At 53.7% G+C, this 15,365-nt stretch overlaps 2 protein-coding genes across 5 annotated transcripts in view; both read left to right on the forward strand.

The window, feature by feature from the left end:
- The first annotated feature begins 28 nt into the window (after window positions 1–28).
- Window positions 29–1,099, forward strand: LSM10 (LSM10, U7 small nuclear RNA associated). Of its 2 annotated transcripts, none has more exons than XM_417768.7 (2): window positions 29–90; window positions 472–1,099. In XM_417768.7, the coding sequence occupies exon 2, from the start codon at window positions 567–569 to the stop codon at window positions 936–938; it is 372 nt and encodes a 123-aa protein (XP_417768.1). In that variant the 5' UTR covers window positions 29–90; window positions 472–566; the 3' UTR covers window positions 939–1,099. The 2 variants fall into 2 exon arrangements, with proteins under 2 accessions (XP_417768.1, XP_004947821.1); XM_004947764.5 differs by having other exon boundaries at window positions 560–1,099.
- Window positions 29–15,365, forward strand: part of STK40 (serine/threonine kinase 40) — a 17,904-nt gene continuing 2,567 nt past the window's right edge. Inside the window, exons 1-10 of one of the 3 annotated variants that reach the window (XM_046903509.1) lie at window positions 29–90; window positions 5,716–5,828; window positions 6,858–6,977; window positions 7,929–8,014; window positions 8,485–8,628; window positions 9,634–9,861; window positions 10,691–10,743; window positions 12,545–12,660; window positions 14,716–14,860; window positions 15,118–15,237. In XM_046903509.1, the coding sequence (XP_046759465.1) occupies window positions 6,866–6,977; window positions 7,929–8,014; window positions 8,485–8,628; window positions 9,634–9,861; window positions 10,691–10,743; window positions 12,545–12,660; window positions 14,716–14,860; window positions 15,118–15,237 (1,004 nt within the window). In that variant the 5' untranslated portion in view covers window positions 29–90; window positions 5,716–5,828; window positions 6,858–6,865. Of the gene's footprint in view, window positions 91–1,774; window positions 4,536–5,715; window positions 5,829–6,857; window positions 6,978–7,928; window positions 8,015–8,484; window positions 8,629–9,633; window positions 9,862–10,690; window positions 10,744–12,544; window positions 12,661–14,715; window positions 14,861–15,117; window positions 15,238–15,365 lie in introns of those variants that run through there. The other 2 variants (XM_046903510.1, NM_204466.2) reach the window with 2 other exon arrangements.

Below are 15,365 nucleotides of genomic sequence, written 5' to 3' on the forward strand. Positions count from 1 at the left end.
GAGCCTCCGGGCGGGGCGGGGCCGAACGGGGCGGGACCGAGCGGGGCAGCGCGCAGGCAGGGCCGCCCCTTCCTGCTGCCGGGCCGGGCGGTGAGTGGGCTGGGGGGGGCGAAGCGGGGTGTGCACGCGTGTGCGAGGGAAGGCGGGTGTGCGGAGGGAGGGGGCAGCGAGCTCTGCGGTTGTGCGTGCGGCCTGGGGAGGGGGAGTGTGCGGGGTGGGAGTTGGTGTGTGAGTGCAGAAGGGGGCGGGGGGATGCGAGGGCAGCGTGCAGGGGGCTGTGCGAGGGAAGGGGGCAGCGGGCACCCCCGTGTGCAAAGGGAGGGACGTAATGAGCATTCCCGCGTGCAATGGGCTGGTGGGAGCGAGCACCCCGTGTGCAAGGGGAAGAGGCAGTGTGTGCCCCTGTGTGTAGAGGGCTGGTGGAACCGCCAGGTTGGTGTGTACGTACACGAGCGTGCCATGCTTTCACAGCTGCACTGAAGCACGTGCTGGTGCCCAGTCCTGGAGATCGAGGTGCTGGTGGAGCACAGCACAGCATCTCCCTATTCATCTGCCACAGCCCCACCATGGAGGTCAGCCACTCAGTCAAGGAGCGCACCATCGCCGAGAACAGCCTGGTCATCCTGCTGCAGGGCCTGCACGGCCACGTCACCACCGTGGACCTCCGTGATGAGAGCACGGCCACGGGGCGCGTGGCCAACGTGGACGCCTTCATGAACATGCGCCTGGCCGAGGTGACCTTCACAGACAGGCGAGGCGAGGTGTCACAGCTGGACGAGATCTTTGTGACCGGCAGGAACGTGCGCTACGTGCACATCCCCGACGAGGTGGACATCAGGGCCACCATCGAGCGGCAGCTGCAGGCCATCCACCGCGTGCGCTACTTCGGGGGCCGCGACAAGGGCAGGAGGGAGTTCCCTCGTGCCAAGCACAAATGAGCCCCACTGCCTCCTCCATGGGACACCGTGTTTTTCTCCAATGAACAACCCAACTTCAAAGGGTCGGTGATCTTCAGCTCCATCCCTGTGCAACTGGCAGCTACTCCTCTATTCTCTTCTTACGGTTTCTCAGCTCTCAAAGAAAGCCCTTTTGGCCACAATGCCTGGCTCTGCAGTGATCCTTGGCTGTAGCCTCCTCTGCAGGACTGTGCCTCCCCCTGCTCCTGTGGCCCCACTGCCTGCAGGGAGCTATGGGCCTTGTCCTGAGGGCGGGGAGAGGGCAGTGCAGGGGTACTCCTGAGCTGTGGACAGGCAGTGGGGCTGGGGGGGAAAGAGGTGCTTTGGTCAGGGCTTGCACCGACTGCCACCTCGCCCTGTTCCTGTTTTTCCGCCACATTAGGCATCATGGAGCCGAGCTGCCCGGCAGCCCTCACACCCGGATCGGGCCCGAGGACCAAGCATGGAGCGATTGCTATAGCGGTGGCACAGTGCGCATGCGCGGGTGAGCGGGGCGGGGCTTGCGGCGAAAGCACTCGTTTTTCTTCCAATCGCAGCGCACCATAAGTTCCCGTCCGCTCTCCAAGCCGCTGGCAGAGCAGGCGCCAATCAGCGCAGAGAGTCATCCCGCATCAGCCAATCAATCTTTACTTCTCGCCTCCGCGCAACAGCCAATTAGGGCTCTCCTCCCATCAAGCCCTCGCCACTCCTCTCCCTGCCAATCACGGCCGGCGCTGCCTCTGCTGTCCAATCAACGCCGGCGTTCCTGCGTGGAGGCGGCCCGGCTACCAGGAGGCGGGGCGGTGCCGTTGGGGCGGGGCCGGGCCGGGCCGTGCGTCACTTCCGCTGTCAGGTGGCCGCCGCGGAGCGGAGCGGAGGCCGCGCCGGGCGCGGGGCTGCGGGGAGCGGCCGCGCCGGCCCCGGGGCCATGGGTGAGTGGTGGGGCGGGCGCGGGGCCGCGCGGCGGCTGCCGCGCGAAGGGGATGGGCGGCCCGGCGCTACCGGCGGCCCTCAGCCCGCGCGGTGCGGCCCCGCGGCAACGCCGCTCGGTGGGGCCGGCACGGGGCACGGCGCGTGGGCACGGTGGCTCCGGCCCCGCTGAGAGGCGGGCGGGGGTTGCGCGGGCCGGGGGTCACAGCGCTGGGTTTGGGTCTGTCCCGCGGGCACGGGGCTGCCGGTGCGGGTGGGGCCGGCGGTGCGGGGCCGGGGGCTGCGTGAGGGGCCGCGCCGCGCGGTCAGTGCCGCTGTGTGCCGTCGGCTCTCGTGGGGGCTCCCCGGGCGCCGCAGCTCCGCGCTCCCGGCGTGCAGCTCCGCTCTGAGTACGGCCCGGGGGTCTCAGAGCCGCCTGAGCTCCGCGCCGTGGTTGTGCTCAGTGATGCGGTGACCTTTTCTTGCCATAGAAACCCTTTCTCGACCGGTTTCCAGCAGCTCTTGCAGCAAAACGTCCCTTAGCACCGCCTGTCCCCTGGCTGAGCTGCCGGTCCCAGCGAGAGCTCCGTGCGGCAGCGGTAGGCGGTGAACAAAAGCCAGATCGCAGAATCATTAAGGTTGGAAAAGACCTCAGAGGTCATCGGTGCTTCCAGGAGGGGCTGCGTTAATCCTCGGGGCGTTACGGAATGGTCTCCTCCTGAAGCCTCACAGAGGTGCCCTGTAGGAGCTTTGCTGCAGCCGTGGAAGGACAGCCCTGCAGGCTCTGCCTGAGCTGTGCTCAGCCTGCGGAGCTGTGCTCTGCATTCAGAGGCTCAGTACTGCTCTGCATTCCTGCACTGCTCTCATTTGGACTGTGCCCGTGCCCGGGTGCTCTCCCGCTGGAAGCTCTGTGCCTGGCATCACTTTCAGTGTGAAACAGCCCAGTTTGGTTAGCAACACGTGCTTTTTTTTTTTTCCTTAATAACTTACACCATCCATCCGTGTACTTTCATGCTGCAAACAATAGTAATGTTCATGTGGTGGTTGGGTTTACCCGTGTGGGTGACGTCTGTGTTTCTCCCTATCTCGCTGGGGCTGATGAGTGGGGCATTGTTAGCAGCAGCCACACCTCACTGTAAAAGTGTCAGCACGTGTGAGTCACGCGCTGATGTGTGTGTGAGGAGAGTCCTGCTGCGCTGATGGACGGGCTGTGCCATGCACCTAGCAACGTCAGCTGTAAACGAAAATAATCCCCAGAGCAACACGCCTCTCCCCCTGTGCCCAGGACATGGGGCTGCACAGGGATGTGGCCGTGCTGCTGCGTGGAGGGGGTGAAGCTGGAATCGGTGTTTGTGTAACCCAGCAGGGAACTCCCAGCGATGAGTCCTTGGCGAGCCCTCGTGTTGATGCATCAGAAGGGTTTGGAGCAGCCCAGCCTGCTGCCAGCTCGTGGTCATGGTGCTGGAATCCTGCGCTTTGGAGCTCCCTGCTGGGGGCTGGGAAGGGATTTCCTCTCCCTGAGTGGTTCCGCCCGTGGATGTGGCGTTGTCATTGCCGGGCAGTGGTGCGTCCCCAGCTCTGAGTGCTGTGGTTGGGGCACAGTGAGCCCAGCTCTGTGCCTCCCCCGGAGTTGACCTGGTGCAGGGGGAAGGAGCTCACAGGGCTCTGTGTTTCCAAGAAATCAGTGAGTCAGGGCTGCTTTGTGCTCTGGAGAAGGCAGCTCTTCCTGGAAGGGCTCACGGCGCAGCACACGGTTTGGTTGTAGCGTTGGCTCTGAGTCACCCGGTGGACTTTTTCTTTAATTATTTGTATTTCTATTGCAGAACTGCTGAACTTCCATAGCTTTTGGCGTTCTTTCCGGCTCTGTACCAAATGTTGCGGTGTTGGACTCCCAGAAAACCCAAAGCTGTCCAGCAGACACCGCTGGGCTCTGTTATCTGCCACCTCCCCAGCACTGTCCCCTCTCCTCTCTGTCACCCCATTTCCTTCCCTGCAGAGATCAGCTCCTCAGTAGGACTGCACCGTGGCCTTTGGCATTCACTTATCACCCCAGAAATTGTAAGCACAGACAAACCCGCTTTGTGCCCCTGTGAGATAAAGCAGCAGAAAGCACCGCTGAGGTTGTGTCAGCTGTTCCAGTTCCTTAACTAGTTTCTGTGGTGCTGAGTAATCCTGTTCACACCCCAAAGGTACTATTTTTTCCACTCCTGCTATTAACGGAGGCGGCCGGACTGCAGGACCTGCCTGTTCCTTGCTCTGAGATGCGCAGGGCAGCCTCCTCTATTTGCTTTCCTTTGTTGCTGTGCTGGGCACTGGAACATTGCGTGGCAGTTCAGGGATTAGACAATTTCCTTAAGCTACCTAATTAAAAGACATTAGATCTGGGCCTCTAAAATTATTTGATTAACGGTTCTATTAAAGTCACGATGCAGTAGGATGCTCTAAACACACTTCTCCAGTAAGGTTTTGATGCAGTGCGTGCTCTGCACCAGAAGTCAGCGATGAATTCCCATGTTAGACTTGCAGCCTCATTGTGTGAGCCCGCTGGTGTCACAGATGGTGGAGCGGGGGTGGCACGGCTCAGTGTGAGCAGTTCCTGCACTGGGGGGGGTGTGGGGAACCACCGTGTGAGCATCCATGGTCCTGCTGGGAGGGAAACGATCTCACTCTGGCTCTTTGGTGGAGTTTTGGGTACGTTGTGTTGGGATGGATTTTGTTGATGTTGAAATGGGTTGGTTTTTTTTGCAGTGTTAAGAGCTGGGAAAGCCCAGCAGTGTGAGGCTGCCTGTGGGCACAGCACTGCTCCTCAATGCAGCACATCTCTGTGTTGGGATCACTCTATTACAGCAGGATTGGTTCCTGTGCTGCCTGTTTGCTCTGTGGCCATCGTGTTTGAGGAGGAATTTGCCGTGCCATGATCCCTTGCTGTGCTTTGAGCTGTAGGGCATTGGGCAGCCAGGACCCAGCGTGCTGCTCCTACCCTGAGGTGTCTCCACTCACAGCCTGCAGCAATCCTAAACCCAGGCTTCTGTGGAGCTGCTTCTTGCAGGATGCGAGGCAGCTGTTTGTGTCTGAGCAGCACCAGCTTTGTGTTGGATGTGCTTCTGGCAGGGGAGCCCCTTGAAGTGAGAGCTTTGTGTCAGTGCAGCTCAGGATGAGATGGATTTGTGGGCAGAAAGCAGCAGCTGGCTCGGCAGGAGGGAACCTCCCGCTCTGCATTTGTGGCTTCTACATATCGTGCCTTACACCCTGGCTCAGAGCACTCCTTCCAGCCCCATGCCAGCCTGCTGCAGCACAGCAGGATCTTGCACAACGAAGCCGTGGCCCTTTGACCAGTTTCCCTGCTCTAATTGGGGTTACACAACGTACAGGAAAGGGAACGGCTCCGTGCTCTCACAGCAGCTGCCCCAGTGCTCTTCCTTTGCCCCACGACCTTCACTTAAAGCACTTTGCATGCTCTGTGTCCCCTGGGACCCTCAGAGCCCCTTGTGTTCTATGGGCTGTTGTGCTTGGGGGGGTGTAGGTGGTGTAGGCCTGGTCCTGGAGCATCCAATTTCAACCCTAAATTTATCCTTCTAATGGGACTGGGTGAACCATTAGGCAGTGCTGACCGTTGGTTTGTTTGAAGCGAACACAGAAGTTGTAAAGAGGAATCCACCTGCAGTGAGGATTTGTACAACTCAACGCGTCCTTCTCAGCCTTTACCCACAGTTATTCTGTTGAAGCCCAAACTTTAAGAATCAGCTCCTGTGATGGTTTAACAGCGATGAGGGCTCTGTCACAGCACTGCTGGCGCTGCTGCAGGCGGGGAGGGCAACGCAGGATCACATCTGTTCCCATAGCATCAGGTGCATCTCATTTCACATTGCAGAGCCCTCGACCTTCCAACCAGCCAGGCTTCTCCGAGGTGAGGACTCCTGTCTCCTGAGACGCTGGAAAACCTAGTTTGGGAGAAGAGTGAAGATACAGTTGATGCTGAACTACGTGAGTCCTCCACTTGTTTTGTTTACCATAACGCCGTTTGCACCAGAGGTTCCTACCCGGCTCCGGTTGCACAACGCTCATTATCTCAGAGTTTCTGTGCAGTGGGGTTTCTCCGGTGGAAATCTTACTCACACGTTGCCAGCAGAGAGCAGAGGATCTCACAGGGCTGCTCACACGTTGGCTCAGGGCTGTTGGGTTGGGGGTGATGGGGAGCAGGGAGGAGAGTTCTTGCACAAAGGTCTGAACTTGTGGAGGAATCCAACAGTGCAGGGGTGTAAATCCACGGGAAGATTTCTCACCTTATCTCTGCTGCTATCTCTGACCTTGGTGACAGATACTGCTCCCTAATTAATGCGATGAGATCACTGCTATGTCCACAGAAAGGGTGGGGCTGCCGCAGGGTGAATGTCCCAGCTTCCTTGGCAGCGTGGTGATTTGTCACTCTCTTCCTTGGTGAAACCTGGGGACTTTTTATAACCAAGTGCAAGCCAAAATGTTTGGTCAGCCTGCTGCAGTAAGCTCGTAGGGAAGTCGGCAGGGCTTGGCTGGGACTTGCTCAGAGGAAGAAAATGGATCTGGGCTCAGTTCCCCCTCTCCCCAAAAGCTCTCCTGGAATGAATGCACAGAACTCCTTGGGCTGAATCAGAAGGAGGCACCCATGCAAAGGATAACAGCAGCGTTAGTTAATGGACAGACTTGGTTTTTGCTGTAAAGCAACCTCTCGTTATTTTCACTTGTTCCCACCACGTCTCTCAAAGCTCTGTTCTAGGAAACATTGCTTTGAATAACGGAGCTGATTTATACCTTCAAAGTGCATCCAGCCTCCAGCCCACAGCTGCTCTGTCAGTAAATGAGCCATATTTGTTGGCTGCTGGGATCTTTTGGTTTGTTTTGTTTGTTTCCTTTGCAGAAGGATGAGGAGGCAGAGCAGCACGTCAGTAAGCGAAAGCCTTCCCACGTGAAATAAGGGGTAATGTAAGGAAATTAACTTAGCTGCTCATCAAAATGTGACCTCTTCTCTCTTTCAAGAGCCAAGGATGAAGCGGCGAGCATCAGACAGAGGAGCTGGGGAAACATCCACTAAGGCAAAAGCTCTTTGTACGGGGATCTCTGGAAATAATGCCAAGAGAGCGGGCCCCTTCATACTGGGTAAGCAGAGGGGGTTTTCTTCATCTTAGGTTTTCAACAGATTGCTGTTGATGGCAAAACTGAAAACAGAAGGCAAGGCAGATGGGTAACTTAGTGCCTCACAGCTGGGCAGCTCCCTTGGCATCACAGGGCAGCAGTCCTGGGGCTTCTGGAGCCAGTCAGCCAGGGACGTGTGTAGCACCAACGAAGCAGAGCAGGCATGTCACGAAGATAAACAGGAATCCTTGCTCCTACCTTCTCTTCTTTTGCTTTTTTAAACTACATTCTTAAATTTTGTTTAAAAGCAAATTCAGGAGGCTTTTTGGTCAGAGCTCTGGGGATAGGTTTAACCCAGTTTGCCTAAAACGTGCTATCAGACAGCTCAGTGACACAGTGGTGGCTGTTACAGAGGATGTATGCCTGGGCAGGGCTGCTCTGCTGGCTTTGAGAGCTGTTAGAGCAGTTGTTAGTTTGGAACTAGTCACACAAAGTGCTAAAAAATGATGGATTTTCAGCTGGAAACCAGCAGCAATCAGTTAGCTGACTTGACACAGAGTGTCCTCTGTTCATTTTAACTTGCAGCATGGAGTGGTCCATGTGCCTGAGCAGTCCCTGCAGCAGTGATGGCTGGGTTGGGAGGAGTGGTAGCAGCAGTTGCCAGGGGTGTTGTTGCTATATGTAAAAGCTGCATGGTTCAGGCATGCAGAAATGTGAATTTCACAGCATAGCTGTGCTATGTGTGATTTTTCTTTTTTGCTAATTGGTTCTGCAGCTAACAACTCAAAGCACTGTCCAGAATGGTTTCATTTTTGTCTTTAGATTGTGGTTTGCAGAAAAGGACCTTTGGTGTCCTGAAAAAAAGGAGCTTGATTTAAGCTAACGTAAACTGTGTGACACTTGGATACTGATGTAACCCTGAATTAGTCATTGCTGCTTGAGGAAAACAAGTCTGTTTTTGCTTTGTGCTGTTAGGTCCACGTTTAGGTAACTCCCCTGTGCCAAGTATTGTTCAGTGTTTGGCAAGGAAGGATGGGACAGATGACTTTTATCAGCTAAAGGTAAGCAAAGCGCAGGGGCTCCAGCTCTTCTCTAACTCTTGCTCTCATGACAGTGCTTGGTGCAGTGTGGTGTAGGCTGAGCTGAGGGAATTGGCTGCTGAAACCCTCAGCAGGGCAGCTCTGCAGGCATCGCTCTGGGCTCAAGTTTAGCTCCGAGCTGAGGCTCTCCTGGGGCTCTGCAGTGCTCTCCCAGAGCCCTCTGGTCTCCTCTGCTGCACCAAAGCAGGAAGGGCCTCTTGGGGTATTGGCAGAAACCACCCGAGCCTCTTTTGTGTTATTCAGGTTCGTGCTCTGCATTCTGTGCAGCTCTCAGTTCAGACAGGCTTGTCTCAAGTGCACAGAGTAATTACACCCACGTGTTAAGTGTCCATGTGACTACCTAAAATGTGAGAGCTTTGGGGGCATTTGTTTTTTCCTTTCTTTTTTTTTTTTGCTGGGAGTTGTAAAAGTCTTTTTCCTTTTCCCTGAAGATTCTCACCTTAGAAGAAAGGGGCGACAAAGGAATAGAAACACAGGAGGAACGACAGGGCAAGATGCTGCTGCACACGGAGTATTCTCTCCTTTCCCTGCTCCACAATCAGGAAGGAGTGGTTCATCACCACGGGCTCTTCCAGGTACAGCTGGTCACCACGCAGCTCAGGGCAATGCTGGTAATTGCTGCTGGTTTGAGCTGCTCTTGTGTGTTGTGCAGTTGGTGCTGACCCTCTTCTGATGCACAAAGAGTCCCCAGCACGCTGAGGTTCCTCAGCACTGCTTCAAACAGGCACATCTGTGGCAGGGCCTTTGGGGTGTTAAGTATGATATAACAGGGTTGGGATTTGGGAAGTGTGAGAACACTGAAGGCAGGGCAGGTGCTCAGCACACCCTCTGATACTCACAGTTTGACAGTGACTGCTGTCATACTGCACCTGGGGCCTCTAAACCTTGTGTAATGACATTTATGGGCTGCCTCCCTGCTTTACCAGCAAATTAACTCGTGCTCATAGAGCGCCCTTCAGAACTGAGGTTGTGTTTTCTGGTCTCCCTACCGCTTTATGATGGCTGGTAAGAAGGAGCAAGGTGCCAAGGAACTGTTTTGGTGTGTTAAAAGGAACCAGGAAATGTGCTGACCAGCATCCCCAGTGAGTGAACGTGCTGTTAACACCTTCAGGGCTGCTCATGGATAGGAGTTACTGCTGGGATGCTGGTATTGCTTTGCTTGCTGGTTACGTTTTGCCAACAGACTTTTCACTCCAGGCTGTGCTGTGTCTTAAATAAAGCAAATGTCCTACTTGGTTGTGTCCTGCTTAGTGTTAGGAAGGATCTGCTAATTTCTCTGTTCTTCTGCTTATTAATGATCTGTAGTGTTCAGTCTGTGCTGCCATTGGCTTTGTTTAGGTTTTACCTAAAGTTGCATGTCTCAGTGTCAGTACTGCCATAGACATATAAGCAAAGAGCACAGACTTTCTCTGGCTTCTTCAAGCAGAGATCATGCATCATCTCTTTGAAATCCCCACTTGGGACAAAGATCAAGCCCTGTAATTGCTTCCACTTATTCTTGGATCAGCCTGTATTTATTCTCTAATGCTCTCTGTCTGATAGCTGCCTGAACCATTGCTCATGTGTTTGCCTCCCTGCAGGACCGAGCTTGCGAAATTATAGAAGATCTGGAAGCCAACAGAATGGTCAGAAAAATGAAGAAGCGCATTTGCCTTGTGTTAGACTGTCTCTGTGCTCATGATTTCAGTGACAAAACAGCAGACCTGATCAATCTGCAGCATTATGTCATTAAGGAGAAGAGGCTCAGTGAGCGAGAGACGGTTGTGATATTTTATGATGTGGTACGAGTGGTGGAAGCATTACATAAGGTGAGGTCTTTGCTGTTCCTTTCAGTGCTGGAAGACTTGGTTTTCCCATGTTAGATATCTTGGAACCTCCTTGTGTGGGCGGTGGGAAGGTTACAAAGGATGGAGCTGTGTGCCAGTAACTGTTCTGTGTAAGCCCTCGTGCCCCGAGCCATGGGAGCTTCCCCTCCCCTTTGGTTTCTCAGTGGTGATGTAGCTTGGAGAAGGGCCAGCTGGGCTCAGTGCAGATCAGGTGAGCTGTGTTATGAACCCAGAAAAGTGGTGGTTGAGGAAGAGAGCAGAGGCTGATTGGCTGCAGGAGGCACTTCAGGCTGTTTCCCTTTGAGGCACCATGCATCTCAATATAAGAATTGATTCTTTTGAGTTCAAAAGCTCAAGTTATGAGTTTACAATCTAGCTACTGTGAGTTCCTGCAACAAGAATAGATTCTGCTGCTGTCTGACCTTTTGCTCTATGAAAAGGAGTTTCCATCTTTCTTTAGCAGAGCAATGAAATGCTTATCATTGGTAAAATGATCCTCGCTGAGGTCTTGCTAAGGCTGGGCACTGACGTTCCAGGCCTCTTGGTGTCATGCATTTGTAATGGAATGACTTCAGGTGCTGTAGTTATTTTAACATAGGTGTTATTCAGTGTTCTATGTTAGAATCAGCTCTGCCTTCCTTAATTTACATCTAGAAGAAATTGTCTGAGAAGGGGACTGTTTCCCCACCGGTATTTTTGTAGTCTGAGAATGAAGACAGCCTCATTTCAAAAGATGCTCAGTGCTTTTATGTAAGCATCAAATTCAGACCAAAATGCCTTTGCTCATGTTATGCAATTACGTATTTTGCAGAAAAATATTGTGCACAGAGACTTGAAACTAGGAAACATGGTGCTAAACAAAAGGTAAGTGTGCTGGAGAGTCCCTTTGTGGTTCTTACCCTGAAGCAGATGTTTCTGTAGGAGCAAAGCTGCAGACAGTGCTGATTGAGAGCACTCTGAGAGGGCTGAGGGACATGGAAATGAGCTGCATGAAAAGACACATCCAGTTCAGAGTATACAGGCTAATCTCCAGCAAAGAATCGAGCCTGATGTAGGCAGCTCTGTCTTTGTAACATTGGTGCCCTCATCTCAGCATTTCCTGTTGGATTCTGGCTTCTGAAAACGAGGTTTGGTAGTAACCCAGAAACCTGTAAGAGAAATGGTTCTTACAAAAAAGAAGGAACTAAAACATATGGAATGGTTCTGTTCGTGTAATTCACTTCCCATCGTGCTGCAGGAATTCCCAGCGCTCCAGCCTGCACTATAATCACAGCACTGTTAAATCTCTGCCTGCTCTGCTGCTGTGTTTTTGCTAGCAGCAAAACATTTACTTATCTAAACAAAGTTCTTCTGTCTGCATGTGCTCTTGAAGTGGCTTCCTTGTTCCCACCAGCTGCTTGGTGCAAGGCTCAGCACAGCACAGAGATGCATCCGTGGGGCACAGCCTCAGTGCCAGCAGGAGGCAGCCAGGCTGGGGTGCACTGCTGGGTGCTCCTTGCAGTTCTGTGTGCCTTACTTGTGCAGTTACTCAGCTGGCAAGCTGGTTCCAGTTCACATACTTCGCTGTATTCTTCAGCATTACATTACTGGCTAAATATTTTGCACTCGCCTTAGGAATGAGTGGAATCTGTCTTTTCACACTGTCTGTTTTTTTTCTTTAACTGTGGAATGAATAAAAACTTGGAAGGCTTTGGCTCCTCAGGCTCCCAGTCTGTAGGAAGCATGTGGCTCCTCTGTGATTGCAGCTTGCTTTGCTCTCTTTGTCCTCCCTAATACTGTTTGAAAGCAAGCACGTTTTGCCTACCAAGGTTGAACTTGTTGTGTGTGGGGTGGAGAGAGCAACAGGCAGTGGTTTGTGAGGTTGCCTCCACACTGAGATTTTTTTTTATATAGCTACTTTAATTAAAATCTCTTCTGCTTCACTTGTTTGGTGCCTCCTTGCTAGGAGCAGGCAGGTAAAGGATGCTCCTTTAAAGGATCTGTGCAGAGCTCCCTTCCTTCTGCAGGCAGAGCGTGCAGTGCAGATACCTACAGGCAGAGCTGCACGTCAGCTGTGGTGGGGAACAACTGCAGGCTGTAAAGCAGTGAGTGGTGTGGAAGGGTGGGTGAGGGTCACATCTCAGTGGCTGAATGGAAGGAAGCAGCCCTGAACATTTCAGTGTCCTTCAGCACTGTTGGTTTTCTACGTCAGCCTTTCACAAATGCCACGTTGCTGTTCAGCCAGGGAGCTCTTCTGGCAGTTGAAGCTTTGCACTCCTGAAGCACAGGTCTGTCTGCCTTCACAGTCAACTCTCTGTTGGCAACCCACACTTGGTTGTATTTCACTTGTCTGTTAGATTTGTTGGGAACTCTTCTTGGTTATTTTGACTGAGTTAATTCATGCTTTGAGATTCCCATTGTGTGATGTTATTCGAGAGTACAGAAGTCAGTGTTTTTTCAAGAAGACAGAAAACAGTTTTTCTGCTGAGTCCAACGAGTTGGACGTTAAGAGCCAAACTGTGTGAGTGATATGGAAGTTGAAACGTGGGGGTAATTCTAGAATGAGTTCAATTTCCCTTGAAAATTTCATTATCTGGCACTGGCAAACCCATACTTACAGTGCAGGAGGCTTCCCGTGGCTCACTGCAAGTGCTCCTTGTTCACCCATCCCTCTGCTCCTTCCCAGGACTCATCGGATAACCATAACCAACTTCTGCCTGGGGAAGCACCTAGTGAGTGAGGATGACCTTCTGAAGGACCAGCGGGGGAGCCCTGCCTACATCAGCCCCGATGTGCTCAGCGGTAGGCATCGCCTCCTTCGTGCTGGGACTTCCCAGCCCTGCACAACACATCTTTCACTTACTGGAGCTCTTAACCCTGCTGCGAGGGCAGTTGATCCCAGGCACAGCCTGAGCTGCAGTTGCTGCAACAGCTCCGTGTTCCCTGCGGAGGTCTGCTGACCTTCTGGGCAGCTGCTGGGCTGACTGCAAGGAGTTGCTTAAAACTGAAAGAATGATCAGGCCAGGCCAGCATTGTCCTTGGTCTGCAGCTTGTCTGCTGCCGAGGAGAAGGAAAGCAGCTTTCCCTTATGTCCTCATAGCATTTAACTGTTTTCAGTGCCTGGAACTTCCAGCAGCAGATGGGGTTCCTGTTTAGCTGCTGCAGTAGCTTCTGCAAGCAGTAAGATCTGCCCTGCTGGCTGTGTGCTGCCCATAGCTGAGCAGTGGCACAGGCAGGCATTGGGGTGCTGGGTTTGCTCTCGTCCTGCTGAGCTGACCTGTTGTGTTGGTGGCTGCATTTACAGGTGGGACTGTGAGTTTGAAGTTTGTATCCATGCAGACTCTGGTTACTAAGCATTAGCTCACGTTGTGGAGTCCTCCCACTGACTGCAGATAGAATTGCTTTTGTTTGGAGCTGTGTCTGTAGGGTCTCACATGTTAGGATGGGAAACTGCCTAAAACCTGAACACCAGCACCGAGTGTGCCTGTGCCAATCTGCAGTGCAGGGCAGCAGCCCTCACAGGATCCTTGCCATTCTTTCTCTTGCGTGCCTGGAACAGTGAGAACACCTCTGCAGAAGATGTGAGTCATCCCTTACCAGTCTGTGGTCTCCCAAGCAGTTGTATATGGGAGATACCCTCAGAGGGAGCTGGTCTTTTCTGCTGACTGTATAAGACCCAGTGGGCCACCCCACTAAATTCACTGTCAGGTGTTTATAGGCAGCAGCAGCCAAAGTAGCTGAGCTCTTCCATCACCATCCACCAGGCAGGTCTGAGGCTGCTTCCCTCCTGGGCAGGACTGGGCCAGGAAGGGAGGCAGAGACCGGCAGGGAGGTGGAATTCAAACTTTTTTGCAGGCCTTTCCTGTTCTGCAGGATATCCTGAGGCCCCTGGAAGCAGATGGGTGATGCAAGCCAACTGCTTTGCGGGAGTTTGGAGCAGTTTCAGCTCAGCTGGAGGGTGTCTGAAGGGTGCATGGAGCTGCTCCTTCCTGCCAGCATGGGGTACCACACAGCCCTGCTGGCCTGCTGTCAGCAGCCGGGCTGCATCTGATGGCTCGTGGTGGTGCTTGGAATGGCCTCTGTGCAATTGCTGCGTGCCTCAAAACTGCCCCAGAGTGGCTCAGTCTGCAGATTCCCTCCGGAGGCAGAAGTTACTCGGGGACATCTCAGGCTTCACCATCTGCAGAGTCTGAGCATCCCTCTGTCTGTGTTGCTAATACTCCTGTGCAAGGGGAAGCTGAGAAGCCTGGAGAATTAATCATTGTTTTAGTCGCTGGGAGAAGCTGTCTTTGCGGAGAGATGGCTCGTGTTTTATGGCTGCTGAAATGTCACCGCAGGAAAAGCTGGGGGAGGAGGGAGAGGTGCCTTTTTTTGAGCGTATAAAGCGGAGAATAATTAGTACAAATAACAAATGCTGCAGCAGTGACTCACGGCGTGAGTCAGAGGAAGTCGTTCCCTCCATCCTATGCTGTGGTGCAGCACTGGAGTTTAAGTTCTGAGCCTCACACGTGCTTCTGTTGGCCGATGCGCCGTGTGATCGCTTGGAGCAGCACATGCACTGCGTGGGTCCGGGGGGGCAGGTTCCCTGCAGACATGCTGCTGGGTGGGAGGGCAGCACGGTGTGCCTGAGTTCTCATCTGTGATAGCATCAGAGCTGCTGTGTGTGGAAAGCCCTCCTGGTAGAGGAAGGGCTGGCAGCTGCGCTCTGCCCGTTGGCAGCTTCCAGAGGTGCCCAATGCTGCTGTGTGAGGGCGTAAGCGATCTGAGGGATGCTTCCAAAGGAGGATCACACGTTGGGCTGCTCCATGTGCTGCAGAGTAACCAACCCTGGTGCTTTCACCTCCTCCCTCCCTGCAGGTCGGCCGTACCGTGGCAAACCCAGCGACATGTGGGCGCTGGGCGTCGTGCTCTTCACCATGCTCTATGGCCAGTTCCCCTTCTACGACAGCATACCTCAGGAGCTCTTCCGCAAAATCAAGGCTGCCGAGTACACCATCCCTGAGTGAGTACCACCTTTTCTCCCCAGCCCCTCAGGGTTGCAGCTGATGGGAGTGCAGAGGCTGCAGGAGATAGCTGGGAAGCAGCAGCAGAGCTGGGACGTACTGTAAGGGTGAGGATGGCATCGTGCTGCAGGGCTGGGGCTTCAGCTCCGGGTTAATTCTGTCTCTCTTGGCTCAGAGCTCTCATAGCTCTGACCCCATACTCCTGCTGCTGCCACTGCCACCTCAGACCTGACCTCACCACACATTTTTTCCCCAGGGATGGTCGGGTCTCAGAGAACACTGTGTGCTTGATCCGAAAACTGCTCGTCTTGGATCCGCAGCAGCGCCTGACAGCTTCTGAAGTGCTGGATTCTCTCAGCTCCATCATCGCATCGTGGTATGTTGCAGAGGATTTGGTGTCTCTGTCCTCGAGCTGTGTTGCAGCAGCTGTGCTCAGCAGGCTGCTGCCAAGCACCGGGCACCAGAGGATGCACTGTGAGAGGTGCAACAAAGCCTTAAATCCTG

Source organism: Gallus gallus, chromosome 23 (assembly GCF_016699485.2).
Source record: "Gallus gallus isolate bGalGal1 chromosome 23, bGalGal1.mat.broiler.GRCg7b, whole genome shotgun sequence".
Taxonomy (NCBI): Eukaryota; Metazoa; Chordata; class Aves; order Galliformes; family Phasianidae; genus Gallus; species Gallus gallus.

Excerpts from the sequence above, each read along its gene's own strand:
- LSM10 (XM_417768.7), top strand. The coding sequence starts at position 567 with ATGGAGGTCAGCCACTCAGTCAAGGAGCGCACCATCGCCGAGAACAGC.